General features: G+C 53.9%; 1 protein-coding gene and 1 long non-coding RNA gene across 2 annotated transcripts; both read left to right on the top strand.

The window, feature by feature from the left end:
* Positions 1-233: 233 nt before the first annotated feature.
* On the top strand, positions 234-8,111 carry VPS18 (VPS18 core subunit of CORVET and HOPS complexes). The gene is made up of 5 exons (XM_006201664.4): positions 234-670; positions 1,746-1,887; positions 3,924-4,015; positions 4,171-6,041; positions 6,756-8,111. Exons 1-5 carry the CDS (start codon positions 580-582, stop codon positions 7,479-7,481), a joined length of 2,922 nt encoding a protein of 973 aa, XP_006201726.2. The 5' UTR covers positions 234-579; the 3' UTR covers positions 7,482-8,111.
* Positions 8,112-9,761: 1,650 nt separating this feature from the next.
* LOC140697086 (uncharacterized) lies at positions 9,762-12,053 on the top strand. Its single transcript, XR_012073906.1, has 2 exons — positions 9,762-10,522; positions 11,793-12,053. It is a non-coding gene; the product is annotated as an uncharacterized lncRNA (long non-coding RNA).
* Positions 12,054-16,947: the final 4,894 nt, after the last annotated feature.

Genomic DNA, 16,947 nt, shown 5'->3' with positions numbered 1-16,947 from the left:
GCAGCAGGGTGCAGGAGGGCGGGGCCTGTGTTCAGCGGGCCCGTCCATCACCCTGCTCTTCGGCTCGGAAGCGTGTGGGGCGTCTCCTCTCGAGAGCCGACGAGGCCTCGGCCCCGCCCCTTCCCCCTCCCTGGCCCCGCCCCCGCACTCCTCACCGCACCTCCCAGGGGCTGGCCCCGCGACGTTCCTGCGCGAGCAAACGGGCTTCTGAGAACCCGGAAGTTACGTTATAGGCGCGCGTCCCGGGGGCGGGAGTCAGCTGAGCTACTCGGGCGAGGTTGCGATCACCTGGAATCGGCAAAAGGGAGTCGGTCTGATCTCTTGGGGGCGGGAGTTGGGTGCAGGACTGCGCCAGAATCAAGGGGTCATGCTCCCCAGTCTGCTCGCTCTATAAGGCGAGAGCGAGAAGATCCTCAGGATTTTAAAGAGGAGGAGGAGGAGGCAGCGGATTGCCAGGATCTGTCAGATCCCTGCCGAGGCTGTGGAGTCGCAGCTTCCAGTCCGGGGAGACGGGGATCCCTGGGGGAAGCCTTGTTGTAATCCCTGGGCCCGAGACAGAGGACCCAGAGGCCGGGCACCATGGCGTCTATCCTGGATGAATACGAGGACTCCCTGTCGCGCTCGGCGGTCTTGCAGCCCGGCTGCCCTAGCGTGGGCATCCCTCACTCGGGTAAGGGAAGTGAGAGCGCCGCTACACCTCTCAGCTCTCTTAGCACCTGCAGGGGAGGAAAGGAGAGAGTGGCTCCAAGAGCTCGGGTTCACCTCCTGGACGTGCAGTCCGGGTCTAGGCCCTTGATTCTGCTCAGGCCCTCATGGCCCCCAGCTGGTGGATGGTCGAAGTTTGAAAGGGCAGCAAGAGTAGCCGCGTGATCTAGGCCCTGCCACTAGAGTCCTTCTAAGAGGGAACTGGGACTCAGATAAGGAAGTGACTTGCTTAGAGGGCCTCAGCTGGGAAAACTGAGAATAGGCTCCAGGCTTCATCTGATTCAGATTTTCCCACCAGGCCCCTTCTGGGGGTGAGAGGAAGAGAGTGGGCAAAGAAACTAGTGAAAGGGGAATGTTGTAGGGGAAGGAGGGATGGTCCTAGAGGGAACTTTGTCAGTAAACAGGGGACAATGAAGTATTTTAAGCCATTGCTAGAGCTGGGTGCAGATGAGTGTTGAGGGGAAATTTTCGTAGAAACTAATACAGAGTTGGCAGAGGGATCTGAAGCGCTGGGATATTTCGAGCAATGGTAAAGAAATGAGAGTGAAGGCTAGAGAGAAAGCACCATCAATTTGTTAACCAGCTGATTGGACTGGTTCCCCAGGGATCCCTCTGCCCTCATCCTTCTGGAGACCCACTGAGAGTATTACCTCATAGGCAGGGAGGAGAGAAGAGGGTAGAATTAGACTTCTTTAGTTGAGCTGGAATTGCTAGGCCAAAGACTGATAAGGGAGAATGACCAACCCTTTCCCCCTGTTACCACTGGAAGCAAGTACATCATGGCGTAACAACATCCCAAGGGTTCAAAGAATCAACTCCTCACCCCTGTCAGAGGTGTGGGAAGAGCCCAGAACCCCTGATGTAGCCCAGAACTAATGTAGAGGTGATTAGCAAACTCCTTGATATACTGACCAAGGTTAACCAAGGTCCTAGGGTAGGACTATGTTGGGAAGGTGGAGAGGAGCATTCTTTTTTTGTTGCCTCTCCTTTCCCTTTCTCCCTCTGTTCCATAGCTAACCTTTCCTTCACTCCTCACCTAGGGTATGTGAATGCCCAGCTAGAGAAGGAAGTGCCCATCTTCACGAAGCAGCGCATTGACTTTACCCCTTCCGAGCGTATCACCAGTCTTGTCGTCTCCTGCAATCAGCTCTGCATGAGCCTGGGCAAGGATACACTTCTCCGGTAAGTGAGGACCCAAAAGGTTTAGGAGTAGGGAGTGGATTGGTGATATTTGGGGACCGCTGACTGACTGGGCCTCTCTTTCACTCTGGGCAAGTGAAACAGTGGATTTGGAATTTTCAGGAAATATTCTCTCCTTTCCCAAAGAGAACCAATGTAGTATAGTAGACCTGGATTCAGAACTCAGTTCTCCCACTTACCAGCCATGAATCTTGAGTGAGTCGCCTAGTCTCTCTGAACATGTCTCTTCATCTGTTAAAGATGGTACCAACCCACAAGTTAGTCACGTAGATCACTGGAACTGTCTAGAGTCCTGGAATAAATCCATTTTAAATGAAAATAATATATCTCAATAAAACTGGAAGTAAGTAAATAAATACATAAGTAATTGAAAATAATTTGTGACAAAGGTATCAGCAAAATGTTTATCTGGAATGACCATCTGGAATGAAACAGAGCTAAACCTCTGTACCGCAAAACTGAATTCTAAGTGGAATAATTATTGAAATATTTAAAAAATGTGAATATTAAAAGAATATTTAATACATTTCTATGTTCTTGGGCTGAAGGGAGACCGTCTTACTCAAGCTAGAAGATCTAGAATCCACAAGGGAAAAGATAGATACATTTGACTATGAAGAAATTGCTGCTACAACAAAATAAAAACAAAAAAGGATATGAGTCAGGTCAAGAGAAAAGATGGTGGGAAAATAATGTTTTTCCACGTATGACTAAGGATTTACATCCCTGTTCCTTAAAAAGCCCTTACAAATTAATAAGAAAAAGACCATTCAGTAGAAAAGGGAAGGCAAACAATATAAACAAGCAGTTCACAGAACAGAAACTCCAAATTTCCAGTAAACATCTGAAAATATTTTCAACCTGTGGGAAATGCAAATTAAAATAACGGTAAGACACCATTTTTTTTAACCTATCAGAGTAGCAAAAATTAAAACCAGTAATAATGTGTGGTGCTGGTGAAGATACACAGAGATGGACTCTCACACGTTGCTGGTAAGAGTATAAATTGCCACCATCTTTTGGAAAAGTAATCTGTTAAACTCTAAAATGTCTATAACTTTGACCCAGTAATCCACTTTCTTTGGGGAATACATACGTAGAAAGAAAAGTACCAGATTGCAAAGGTATGGATAGAAGGATGCCGATTGCAGCAGTATTTGTTGTATGAAAAATGACCCAAGTGAATGCCCATCAATAGGAAGATGATTAATTTATGGTTCAGCCATCGAAGAATATTATGCAGTTACTAAAACAATGAGTTAGAGCTGTATCTATTGACCTGGTAGAATGTTCATGAAAAATCATTAAGTAAAAAAAGCAAGCTATAAATTAGCATGCATGTACACACACATATATATAATGTGCAGACATTTTTGTAAAAACAGTAACAAAATAACCTTATTTATGTCATGAACATAGAGAAAGATGTTAACATCGATTTTCTCTGTTGGGAATAACGGGATTGGGAAGAAAATCATTAACTTTTTCTTCATTCACTTTTGCATTGATTTTTTAGTTAGAATGCACATATAATTTGAAAAGAATTTAATAAGGGAAATACCTTAAATAGGAAATAACTTTAAGGGAGCACCCCCTCTACGTTATTGTGAAGATTAATTGAGATTAAGCTTAAACTCTTGGTGTGGTGCTTGGTATATAGAAAGTGCTCAGTAACCATTAGCTACTATTGGTTATTCCCTTTTTACCCTAGCATTCTGGGATACCCCTGCCTGTCTTCCTAGGTGCACTGGAGGTGTGTTAAGCAGAAGGAAAAGACTTATGCTTAGTGACTTCTCAAAAGGGGCTGGGGGTTGGGGGAGGTTCTTAGAACCGAGGGATCTTACGTAGGACCCTGTATGTGTTTTAGAGTTCCCTTGGGATTGCATTCAGAATTTTATGTATCTATGTAGATTTGAGGGAAGAAAGACTATGCCTTTCATCAGATTATAAAAAGGTCTGTGATTCAAAAAAGGGATCTGCCCTTCTCTAGAGTGATGCTGTGACTCTTGTCCCAACAGCATTGACTTGGGCAAAGCAAATGAACCCAACCACATGGAGCTGGGGCGCAAGGATGATGCCAAAGTTCACAAGATGTTCCTGGACCATACTGGTAAGTGGTGGTAAGAGTTCTGAGATGGAGGCCAGGGGATGCTGAGGGTAAGTCACTGCCTGGGTGGGTGGGATCTGAGGGTGGTACTATCACGGAGGAGGCTGAGGGTGGGCATGGCAGCATCCTCAGAGGTGCCATGCTTTCCCCCACTCCAGGCTCTCATCTGCTGATTGCTCTGAGCAGTACTGAAGTCCTCTACGTGAACCGTAATGGACAGAAGGTGCGCCCCCTGGCACGCTGGAAGGGGCAGCTGGTGGAGAGTGTGGGCTGGAACAAGGCCTTGGGCACGGAGACCAGCACAGGCCCCATCCTGGTCGGCACTGCCCAAGGCCAGATCTTCGAAGCAGAGATCTCAGCCAGCGAGGGTGGGCTTTTTGGCCCCGCCCCGGATCTCTACTTCCGTCCATTGTACGTGCTAAATGAAGAAGGGGGTCCAGCACCTGTGTGCTCCCTTGAGGCTGAGCGGGGCCCCGAAGGGCGTGGCTTTGTTATCGCCACCACTCGGCAGCGCCTCTTCCAGTTCATAGGCCGAGCTGCTGAGGGAGCTGAGGTCCAGGGCTTCTCAGGGCTCTTTGCTGCCTACACTGACCACCCACCCCCATTCCGTGAGTTTCCCAGCAGTCTAGGCTACAGCGAGTTGGCCTTCTACACCCCCAAGTTGCGCTCTGCGCCCCGGGCCTTCGCCTGGATGATGGGGGATGGCGTGCTGTACGGATCGCTGGACTGCGGGCGTCCTGACTCCCTGCTGAGCGAGGAGCGGGTCTGGGAGTACCCAGACGGGGTAGGTCCTGGCGCCAGCCCACCCCTGGCCATCGTCCTGACCCAGTTCCACTTCCTGCTGCTGCTGGCAGACCGGGTGGAGGCAGTGTGCACGCTGACAGGGCAGGTGGTGCTGCGGGACCACTTCCTGGAGAAGTTTGGGCCTCTGAAGCACATGGTGAAGGACTCCTCCACGGGCCACCTGTGGGCCTACACCGAGCGGGCTGTCTTCCGCTACCACGTACAGCGGGAGGCCCGGGATGTCTGGCGCACCTACCTGGACATGAACCGCTTTGACCTGGCCAAAGAGTACTGTCGAGAGCGGCCTGACTGCCTGGACACCGTCCTGGCCCGTGAGGCTGACTTCTGCTTTCGCCAGCGTCGTTACCTGGAGAGCGCCCGCTGCTACGCCCTGACTCAGAGCTACTTTGAGGAGATTGCCCTCAAGTTCCTGGAGGCCCGACAAGAGGAGGCTCTGGCCGAGTTCCTACAGCGAAAACTGGCCAGTTTGAAGCCAGCTGAGCGCACCCAGGCCACGCTGCTTACCACCTGGCTGACGGAGCTCTATCTGAGCCGGCTCGGGGCCCTGCAGGGGGACCCAGAGGCCCTGACCCTCTACCGGGAAACACGGGAGCGCTTCCGCGCCTTCCTCAGCAGCCCCCGCCACAAGGAGTGGCTCTTTGCCAGCCGGGCCTCCATCCACGAGCTGCTCGCCAGCCATGGGGACACGGAGCACATGGTGTACTTTGCGGTGATCATGCAGGACTACGAGCGGGTGGTGGCATACCACTGCCAGCACGAGGCCTATGAGGAGGCCCTGGCCGTGCTCGCCCGCCACCGTGACCCCCAGCTCTTCTACAAGTTCTCGCCCATCCTCATCCGTCACATCCCCCGCCAGTTGGTGGATACCTGGATTGAGCAGGGCAGCCGGCTGGATGCCCGGCAGCTCATCCCTGCCCTGGTGAACTACAGCCAGGGTGGTGAGGCCCAGCAGGTGAGCCAGGCCATCCGCTACATGGAGTTCTGCGTGAACGTGCTGGGCGAGACTGAGCAGGCCATTCACAATTACCTGCTGTCGCTGTATGCCCGAGGCCAGCCAGCCTCGCTGCTGGCCTACCTCGAGCAGGCTGGGGCCAGCGCTCACCGGGTACATTATGACCTCAAGTATGCACTGCGGCTCTGCGCTGAGCATGGCCACCACCGCGCTTGTGTCCACGTCTACAAGGTCCTGGAGCTGTATGAGGAGGCTGTGGACCTGGCCCTACAGGTGAGCTAGGGAGCCTTGACACCATCCAGGAGAGGGGCCTGGAGAGCAGTAGCTTCAGATACTGAAGGGTTTGGGGGCAGTGTGGTTAGGGAGTGCTGGCTTCCCTCACATAGAGGTGCTGCGTTGTAGTGGTTAAGAACATGGGCTCGGAAGTCAATGTTTGAATTCTGGTTCTGCCGCTTACTAAGCTATGTGACCTCAGGCTAGTTTCTGAACCTCTCTGCCTCAGATTAGTCAGCCACAAAATGGGGACAATGTTACAGCACTTACCTCATAGGTAAGTTCTGCATACGTGCTAGCCACAAATGTATCAGGGGAGGTGCTGAGTTGCATTGCTCAAATCATGAACTGTCACCTGCTCAGGATCATATAAAGTGCTGTTTAAAATGTGAATTCCTGGGTCTGAACCCAGGACTTACTGAATCAGAATGTCTGTGGGTAGGGCCCCCAAATCAGTATTTTGAATATGTTCCCCAGTGAATTTTAAATTCACTAAAATTGCAACCCCACCCTCATAAGCAGTGTTTGTATACTTCTGGCAGGGACAGGCCCATTACTGAGATAGGTTTCTTCCTGGCCTCTAGGAGCCCCACCTCACATGCTGCCCGTAGTGCAGGTATCCTGCCCATGGGTCCTCTGCCTGGGCTTCTGTCTCCCACAGACTCTGTCTTGGGTCGGGAGGGGGCTTGACCCTAACACTCTGTCTCCCCTCAGGTGGACGTGGACCTGGCCAAGCAGTGTGCTGACTTGCCCGAGGAAGACGAGGAGCTGCGCAAGAAGCTGTGGCTGAAGATTGCACGGCACGTGGTGCAGGAGGAGGAGGATGTGCAGACAGCCATGGCCTGCCTGGCCAGCTGCCCCCTGCTCAAGATCGAGGACGTGCTGCCCTTCTTTCCTGACTTCGTCACCATCGACCACTTCAAGGAGGCCATCTGCAGCTCGCTTAAGGCCTACAACCACCACATCCAAGAGCTGCAGCGGGAGATGGAAGAGGCCACAGCCAGTGCCCAGCGCATCCGGCGAGACCTGCAGGAGCTGCGCGGCCGCTATGGCACTGTGGAGCCCCAGGACAAATGTGCCACCTGCGACTTCCCCTTGCTCAATCGCCCTTTTTACCTCTTCCTCTGTGGCCACATGTTCCATGCTGACTGCCTGCTGCAAGCCGTGCGGCCTGGCCTGCCAGCCTACAAGCAGGCCCGGCTTGAGGAGCTGCAGCGAAAGCTGGGGGCTGCTCCACCCCCTGCCAAGGGCTCTACCCGGGCCAAGGAGGCTGAGGGGGTCGCTGCTGCTGGGGGGCCCAGCAGGGAACAGCTCAAGGCTGACCTGGATGAACTGGTGGCTGCTGAGTGTGTGTACTGTGGGGAGCTGATGATCCGCTCTATTGACCGGCCCTTCATCGACCCCCAGCGCTATGAGGAGGAACACCTCAGTTGGCTGTAGGAAGGTGTCAGCCCTGAAAGGCGGGCAGGCAGGAGGGGCAATCACTTGTCCCTTCTTGGGAAGGCCATGGTGTTGTCTGTGCCTGGTCTCCTGGAGGCTGCTGGGCTGGGACTGTGGCGGGGAGAGTGGAATTATAGCTGTTGCCCATGAGGTATCAGCTCTGAGAACATTCTGCCCGCTGCCCATGTTGTTCTTCAGAGCTACCTTTGAGCTGCTGTTTTGCTGGGCTGTCAGCCTACTTTCCCAATAGAGGGCCGTAGCCTGGAGAAGTCAGAATTCTGACCCCATTACCATCCCTCCCACATCTAACAGCTCTTATTTCCTTTTCACTCCCCACACACATCCTCTTCACCCTCTGGGGCACTACCATTCTTCCTTTTCATTCTGTGGCTCTGCTCCCTCAGAAGCCCTCTCTTCTGTCCGCCCCTAGGTCCCAGAAGTGAAAAGACAGTGCCCTCAAATCCTGGGCATGGGCTGGGAGGAAAGGTGGTGCTGATGGTGGGCATGCTCTTGTGCACACTGTCTGGGACTCCAGTGTGAGGGGTGCCCTGGGGCAGAGGGACTCATGGAGGACAGTGGGAGATGGTGTTGGGGTTAGAGAGCATTAAACTGTCTGCGCTGCCGTGGTGACTCTCGAGTTGATGGCTTTGTGTTGACGCTGGGCTGAGTGGTGTTTGAGTAATCTCTAGGAGCGGCCGGGGTGCCACAGAGAGGCTGCCAGGGTCCTGTATGCTTTCAAGCCTTGGCTTTCCCTTCTTTGCTTGGAGATTTTGCCATTTTCTGCTCACTTCTTTGCCCTCCACGCTATCCTTTCTGACTCCAGGCTTCAGTTGGGAATTAGGGCCCACCCTCCCAAGTCTTACAGCAGGGACTGTTCTTCTCTTTGGCCAGCAGGTGGTGCTGCTCTCTGCAGAACCTTTCACACTTAGGCAGCTGGGGGCACTGACTTCTCAGGTCAATTTGTTGGCTGGTGCTTCCTTGATCTGTTCCCCTCCCCGCTAGCTGTCCCAAGAGTTTCCTGGGAATCTCCATTGCCTAACCATAAATCTAAGTCCCCCCATTCTTCCTTCCTCCACTGGCCCTTATACCTGCTAGATTTTGCCATCCTGGATCTCTGCCTTCCCAACTTCTGCCCAGTTTTGATACTACCCTACCACTGCCTGGCATTGAGCCATAACGTTGAGGTCCAACATGGAGGTGAGACTGCACTGGCATTTGAGAGAGAAGTTTTCTCCCCATCTAGTTCCTGTGACCTGCCTCTCCTCCCAGCTTACACTTCTTTAGTTGTGGCTAGAGCCTTTGGGGAGTCCTGGAGCAGGGCCTTCCTGTAACATCAGCTGAGCACCCTTTGCTCCATGGACTGGTGTTCACAGTCCACTGCTCAGCTTTATGGGTGTGGTCTATCAGCCGCTGATAGACCAAAATAACAAGTGAGTGTTCTGGCATCAGGCTGGGGTTAAGCACCTGGTTAGTGACTGCTGGCTTCTCTCTTGCCCCTGCAGCCTAAACATCTTCCAAGATACTTACCTTATGCAGTCCTAGGATAATCTTGTCCTGCTGATTCTTCTAGCCTCTGGAACAACAGGGTCTCTTCATGGCTTCTGGCAAGGGACAGGGATGGAAGCTGCCCACCTTTGATGAGCCTCAGATTCCCCATCTCCCCTCAGAAGCAAAAGTGGGAGCAAATGGGGGTAGGGTCCCATTGGGTGGGTAGAGGGCATCCTAGTCCTGTTCCCTTTCCCTTGTTCCAAGAAGACTGGGAGGGCTTCTCCTCCCTTCCTCTCCCGCTGTGGTCTAATGCTCCCCTCACACCCAGATATGCCCAGTAGAGGTCTCAGGGTACTGTTCCCCACTGTCAGTATTAGGTATAAACCCCTGCCTACCACTGATATGGTCACTTGCTTACTTAGAACAGCTTGGGGCTTCTGTCTTTGCACATAATGAGTGCTTGATACATGTTACTTAAACAAACACTGCCCTATTGCTCCCTCCTCCCAGGGTACTTGGCTAAGACGGCCTGGGACACCCCTGCCCCTTCTGTCCTCTCTTAAGCCTGCCCATCTGGTCCTAGGCTACTTCCTCTTTCCTGGAAAAAAGGCTCCAGGCTTCTCTGGCACTGACAGAATGGGGTTCCGTTGAGTCAGGGCAACGGGAAGCCACAGCAATTAGATCCCTGGAAACTAAGCAAGGCCTGGAGGAGAGGAGAGAGAGAAGGCCCTCAGGGCCTTGGCCCTAAGCCTGGGGGAGGGCCAGAAGGGGGTGGGGTGGGGTAGGGGAGCAGCTGCGTAGGCAGGGGCTAAGATGAATGAGCTGCTCCTGGAGCGGTCTCTGGAAATAGGAGGAGTGGCCACAGGCAGTGACGCTGGGATCAGGGCAGGAGGCCTGTAAACAAGGAAGCCACCTGGGGGAGATGCAGGGCGGCCACTGGTCCTGGGGAGCAGGTGCTTCCTGAGGCCCGCCCTTGAGAGGGCCCCGGGGGGCCGCCGGCCGAGTCGGCAGCCGGCACTAGAGGGCGCTGTCCACTGGCTTCCCGAACCTACCAGCTCCTTTACTGCTCCAGGGGGAGTGGCCCCCGGAGGGTGTGCCCGCCCCGCGTCTGAGGCTTGCCTGGCCCGCCCGCCGCCCTTGTACCCCATGGTTGACCGGCCAAGGGCACCAGCTCTGGCAGGGAAGGTGTGTGGCTCAGTGCCTGGCCAGCCTGGGTGTAAGCTCATTTTCCTGGGACCACCGATTCTCGCAGTTCCTGCTCAAACCCCGCTCGCCCCCTCCGCTCTGAACCCCCGCCCCGAGCTCGGGTCGCAGGCCTGGCGCACTAGCCCCATTGGTTGGGAGGGGGCTCTGAGGCCACCAGGCTCCAGGCTGCCCTTGGCGTTGCCCCCCTGGCGCCAGGGAAACAAGAGGTTAGGGGGCCCAGAGGGAGTTATCTGGCCCCACTACTACCACCGGGGAAGGGGGTGGGGGCCAAGAGGGGCACCCCTCCTCCCCACTCCCTCAGCTCTGCAGATTCTTCGAGACACTTTCACAGGCGGAAATTCCCAGAGGTCAGAGGAGGGAAACGGTTAATTCCTTTTATTCAATGGGTTCCCCCCTACACGCCTCCCCCCAACTTCCTCCCTCCACTTCCCGCCCCCCCCACTGTGTGAACAGGAAGTGGAGAGGAAAAGGCTCTGAGCAGAGCAGCTGGGAGCAGGAGGCAGGGAGTGGGCGGCAGGCTTGGTGCCAGCCCTGCCCCTCATGGTTACTTGCTGGAGGGCCAGACCCACTGTGGCCTGGGAAAGAACCAGCAGCCCTGCTGGCAGGTGGCGGCAGAGCCGGGAAACAGCCTTGTGTCTGAACCCCCTTCCCTCAGGCTGCTTCCAGGTCAGAGGCTGCTGCACTGAGGGTGCAAAGCATCCTCTGCCCAAGACCCAGCTGCCCTTGCCACTGCAGCCCCACCCCCACTGCAGGCTGGGCATCCCGAGGCTGGCAGGCATCTCTTCAGGCAGCCGCCAATCCTGGCACTGGCTCCAGCCACTCAGCCCCTTGGCCCTGCCAGTTCTTTGAAGCTCATGCAGCGCTTCCTGTTTGGGGCAGGCGATGCCAGGGCCCCTCCCCCACCATTGTTCTGGAGAGACCATAGGTCCATCTGTTGCCCCATGGTGGGGCCCATAGGCAGTGCCACACGGGAGCAGCCCCACAAAGGACCCTGCTGGCAGCTTTGCTTATGTGGGGCGAGGCTGGGCCCCGCAGCAGGGTGAGGGAGAATGGCGGTCAGAGGCAGGCCCAGGGTGGGCGGTGAGCTAGAAGGAAGATGCTAGATAGTCTGATTCTTAGGCCACTAGAGCCCTTGGCTTTCTCCTCCGCCTGGAGCATGGAGACGATGATATTCAGGGAGCCATACATGCTGAAGCCGCCAGGAGAGGGACACCATTCTTACGCCCCAATTCAAAGAGAAAACTGAGGCAGAGGGGCAAGCTTTGCTCTAGGGAGCCCATAAAAGGGGCACAAGTGTTCTTTCAAGGGAATTAGCCCCTGCTCGCTGAATGCCTTCTTGCATTTGGGTGCTTTTCTCTCCCTGAGCTGCTTTGCCTTTTCTCAGCCTTTTCTCAGCTTTCACCCTGAAGTAGCCCTTGAGCTGAGCAGTAGGAGACGTGAGGTCATGGTAGGTTAGGGTGACCACAGTTTGGTGACCAGCAACTGAAATCCACCAGGAACAATCCCGGGCAGGCCTGGCAAAAAAGGAGAAAGGGGCACTGGTTTGGTCCTCAGAAAGGTCGGTGCTACTTCTGGTTTCCAGGTTGCCGTGGCCAAAGGTCTATTTGTGTTTCCCAGGTGCAGAGGCAGGTGCTGTGTGTCTCCAGCTCACCTCTGCTGGCGCCTGATGGCTCTGACCTTGACCTGCTTCCTCCCACAGGGCGAGAAGCCCAGACATGGTCTACTCCACTTCCCTCACCAGATCCTCTGGCTTCTCTCTCCAGCTCAGGACCTGAAACTAGATCACGGTTCTCAGAAGGTCAGAGCTGCAGAGCTCAGCTAGAGGCCATAGAGTGCTCTGAGACGCTTGTTCAAATAAAAACATCCCTTATGTCTGTCCATTACCTGAAATTGATATGCCAAGCTTCCCTGGTGGAAGCTGGGCTGGGGGTGGGCAGAGAACCCCCCTATTCACTGTCCTTTCCTGCCCCATCCCAGTCTCTGTGGGATGTCAGGACACCCAGGGACCCAAGTTTGAAAGCCGCTGAGCTGCCAGTCCCACCTCCTGATTTTACAGATGCTGAATCTAAGGGGAGAAATTGGTGGCTGACACAAGGCTCCATCCAGGATCCCGACCCTTCTCCATGAGATTGAGCATCAATCAGCAGTGATCGCATGCCCACTGGGAGCCTGACACAGTCCTGGGTCCCTTACTGTGCTTGCTCTCCATCTCCAGCCATGTGGGTTGAGCTGAGGGATGGGGAGGTGATCTGGAAAGAGCAAGTGCAAGTCTCTGCTCTGCCACTTACCAGCTGTCAGTTTAATCACACCCTCAGAACCTCAATTTCTTCACCTGTAAAATGTGGATAAACATAACAGACCTTGAGAGGCTCACGTGATGCTTAGGGAGAGCAGTCAGCACATCTACAGTTACTCCGGGGCCTGGCGCCCACACAGCCTGTTGGCTTGCTTCTCCTCCACTTCATTCTGTCCCCATTCCTCGAGGGCCGGACCCTGTGAGCCCTAGCATGGTTCTTCCCTCACAAACCCCTCTGATCTCCACATCGGGAATCAGAGTGGAATTGGAAGAAAGAGGCTTACTTGAGAAGGTTTTTCCGGTTTCTCAAAACATGGTGGATCTGGGATGGAGAGGTTCAGAATGAGTATGAGAGAGGAAGCCCTCTATATATAGAATAGAATATGGCCACTGACGTGGGACAGGAGTGCTACCTTGGGGGACAGGGTCCTGGTTTCCTGGAGGAGAGAGGACACTACTCCAGCTCCAGGGAACATATCTGGATAGGCTGAGGGGGCTGGGCCAGGCGTGGCTCCTCTGCCAGTCTGCCTGCATGGTCCAGCCCAGAGCTTGCACAACAGCCTGGCTGGCTGGCACTCCCCTGAGAGCCTTAGGAAGTCCCCCTTGTCCCCCCTTGACCTTTGACCCCTTGGGCCTGCTGCAGGCCAGAATTCCAGGCAGCTGTCCTCTCTTTTACCTTCTGTTCCTGGATGTTTCCCTTTAACACTGGGACTCAGAGACACCCCAAACCCCCACCTTACAGCTTATCCTTTCACATGCTCTCGATACAGACCAGCTGGAGCCTCCCCTGGGGCAGCTCCCACTGTGAACCAGTGGGGACCCTTGGCCACAAGCCAGCAGGACCCTTGGAGTCTGAAGGGCCCAATGCTTTTGGGAGGGTCCCCCAGCAAGTGCTCCTGAACTCCAGACATCCTCCCAGGTGCCCTGCCCGATTCCATCCCTGTCCCAAAGCCCAGTGGGTGAAGCCAGGAACAGCCACAGAGCCTCCTCTCTCACCATCCTCTGAGAAGTCAAAGTCAGAAGAACCCATAATACTGTTCTACATTAAACCTCACAGCACTCAGCTTCACAATCAAATAATTCCCTTTGGTTTTTCTAGCGGACTTTTTGCTTTTATTTTTTAGGGTTTCTCGGCCTTTTTTTTTTTTAAGCAATCAGTCTAAATATGTCATCGCACAACCCCCATTTCCGCCCCAAGGGCCTCTTTTTCATCCCCTGAAATCTGGAAACCATATGTGTGGGCAGAAACCCCCCAGCATCCCCCATGGCACCCAGCTCCGCCTGGCCTCCACTGGGGCAGCCTGTTAGCTGGGAAGGAGGCTACCATCCAGGCTGGGGCTGGAAAGGGAGTTTCTCTTTGGACCTTCCCAGCTCAAGCCATGGAGAAGCCGTGTGGTCTAGTGGTTAGGGCTGGAACACATGGGTTCTGTCCCCAGCAATCTCTTTGACTAACGCTGGAAGCCTGGGAAAGTCCCCTTGGTACCCAAGGGGCTCAGTTTCCCCACCAGCTGAGGGGCTCAGAGCTTTACCTGCAAGCTCATCTCCTATCTGCCTTGGTAAAAGGAGTTTTTGACCTAAAATTTTTGCTGTCACTTACAAGCTGTGTGACCTTGGCAAATGGCTTAATCTTTAATTTCCTTATCTATAAATTAGAGATGATTATTGTGCCTATCCCCTGGTTGTTGTTAGGGTTAAATAAGAAAACATACTCTCAAGGACCTAGCATCAGGCATGCTGTTAAAAAAAAACTCCTCAATATACAGTAGTTGTTATTGTTAACAATAAGTAGAAATACATAATGAGGTGGGAGTGTGGTCTCAGAGGGCGCTGCTCTGAGGCTCAGTCTACCCCTGCCTCTCCTGCTTAGGCTGCCTGTCTGGACCTTCCTTGGACCTCCTCTGGCTCTAGAAGGGGAAGGGATGTGTTACCAGTAGCTGTGGATCAGGGCCCAGGCCCTGCTGCTCTAGTCCCTGTCTCCATGACGACCCCAGCCCCTCCCCTCCTTCCTTCCTCGGGAGCTTTCTGTTTACTGTAAACAGCTGCCCCAGCTCAGCCCTGGCTGATTCCGCCCAGGGCCAGCCAGACCCTCTCTGAACTGGACACTGGCTTGATGTGTGAAGGTCTGGGCATAGCATTTGGGCTCCTTGCAGCCTTGAACAGGCTCTGCTTTGCCACCTTGACTGGAAGGGAGGAGGGGAGGGGAAAAAGCCTGTCACCTCAGACTAGGGCAGCAAGAGCCTCAGAGACAAGAGCAGATGGAGCGTAATTGAGGAGGACCATGCTGAGAGAGCTGGTAGAGAGGTCTCTGGCTTGGCCTTAGACTGACCTGGGTTCAAATCCTCGCCTGGATTTGCTCACTGTGTGACCTCAGGCTGGTCATTTAATGTCTCTAAGTTTCACTCAGTTTATTGATTTGTCAAATGAAGATTATAACACCTTCCTCAGAGGACTGGTTGCTGTGTAGATTGGTGATAATGCATGTAATTATCATGGCATGAACTAGCCTGCATTGATGGTGGCTGGATTTATCATCATTTCACCTCTCAGATACTCTTCTGCTCAGGGACCTTGCATGAATCCCTGTCCATTCCTCTACCTTGCATGCCTCAATCACACAATACTACAAGCATGCACATATGTGCACAAAGCACGTATACACATGCATGCAGCAAACACATACAAGCCAGGTAATGAAATGTAACTCACAAGTGTCCGAGGCACAGGAGAATCTTCATGAAAGTGCAGGAAGAGTCCAACTGTTTCTGAAGCCCTTACTTGGGCCTGAGTGAGCTGACAATGGAGCTGTAACATCTGTGTGTACCACCATCACCAGGTCACCACAACTACCCAATTCTCCCTCCAATCAGTCCCCAGGATCACATCCACCCTCCCTTCCCAGATGACCACTGTGCAGGAAGACAGGGAATGCTGCTAGGGCATGGCTCCTCTTCCTGGGGGTGGCGGGGCAAGCTTTCAGGGCAAGATGTCAGGATATAAGGCTCCTGGTTCCCAGCTCCTGAGGGGCCCACATTGGCTCCTTTGACTCTCCAGCGCCCTTGGAAGTCCCGGCCAGTTATTGGAACATTAAAGGGTGAGATTTAGACCTGCCATTCCCCTTACCACCAGAACCAGGGCAGGCTGGGGTTAGGCAGGGGCATTCATTGATTTGAGTCATTGCCCACAGGCCCATGAGTAAGTGTGGCTCTGAATTTCCAGGCCCCTCTCCTCACCAAGATGCCTGTCGGGGTCTTCCAGGGCTGGGTCCTTATTGGACCCAGGTGCGGCCCTGGGGTTCCACCTTGGGCAGGCTCCCTCTGGAGCAAGGAGTAGCAGCTGGGGAGGCTTGTGGGCTTAGCTGACTCTCCTGTCCCCACATCCCCTTGCCAACAAGTGGGCCTAACTCTGGAGTTTCTGTCCTCATCCCGGCCTGGGCTGCATGCGAAAGGAGAGGAGCCCCCAGCACAAAGTCAGCCCCATGAACAGGGCTGGAAATCCCCTACTTCTTACCTTGGCTGGTTGAGGAAACAGCCTCCCGGCAGAGGGCCGCCTCCCGCCAGGGACTTTTCTCCTGGGGGTGACATAAAACACAGGGCAGCTACAGGGACCCCAGCCACACTTCAGCCAGCCTAGGATGAGGGGAGTGTCACCCAGGACCATTCTCTCCGTTGTGGGAAGCATGGCAGCCAAAGGTTCTAGACTCCGACTGAGACATAGGCAGGTCCAAGGGGGTGGGCAGGGAGAAGGGAGGCCATGGGGGCAGTGATGGCCACGAAAGTCTCCTCTGCTGGTGACGTCTGGGAGTCTGACTGGGCCCAAGTGATTCTGCACCCAGAGCTCACCAGCGCCTCCTCCACAACTCTCTTCCTTCACCCAGCACCCAATCTGAATCAGGCTTCTGATAGGCTAAAAAGCCCTCAGTGATGTCCCAGGGTAGTGGTCTCCAAACTTTTTTGATTATGAATATTTATGTGTAGATTATACACTACAGTTAAAATACATATTAAATATTATTAAAGTTCAATTGATTTTTTTGAAAAAAAATGAATTGAAATAGGAATCCTCCTATTTCCTCCCACCCCCTGACAGATGGCCTTGCTCACTCCTGCACACAGCCCACGGTGGAGCCCACCACGCTGAGAGATGAAGACAGGAGAGCCTCTCTCAGAGCTGACCTTCCACTTTGCAGGAGGGTACAGGGCATGGTGGTGGGGTGGTAGTTTTCTTAATACATTTGCAAACCACAGACAATTGGGTAACCCACATCTGAAGCCCTTCTACTTGCTGTTGTCATGAAATTTAAAAGAAATGTGGTCATCTGAGGTAAGGCCCTTTTGCTGCAGTGGTGGTGAGGCTGCAGCTCCCTGCGCCAAAGGCCCAGGCAGCCCATCCCTAGAAGCACAGCACCTGATGTAGAAAGTGGGCGTTTATCAAGGGAGAATGCAGAGGCCTGGTGTGTGTATGTTTTCCTGTGTGTAC

Source organism: Vicugna pacos, chromosome 6, assembly GCF_048564905.1.
Source record: "Vicugna pacos chromosome 6, VicPac4, whole genome shotgun sequence".
Taxonomy (NCBI): Eukaryota; Metazoa; Chordata; class Mammalia; order Artiodactyla; family Camelidae; genus Vicugna; species Vicugna pacos.
The sequence above is the reverse complement of the archived record's forward strand: the minus strand, read 5'-3'. Positions and strand labels throughout refer to the sequence as shown.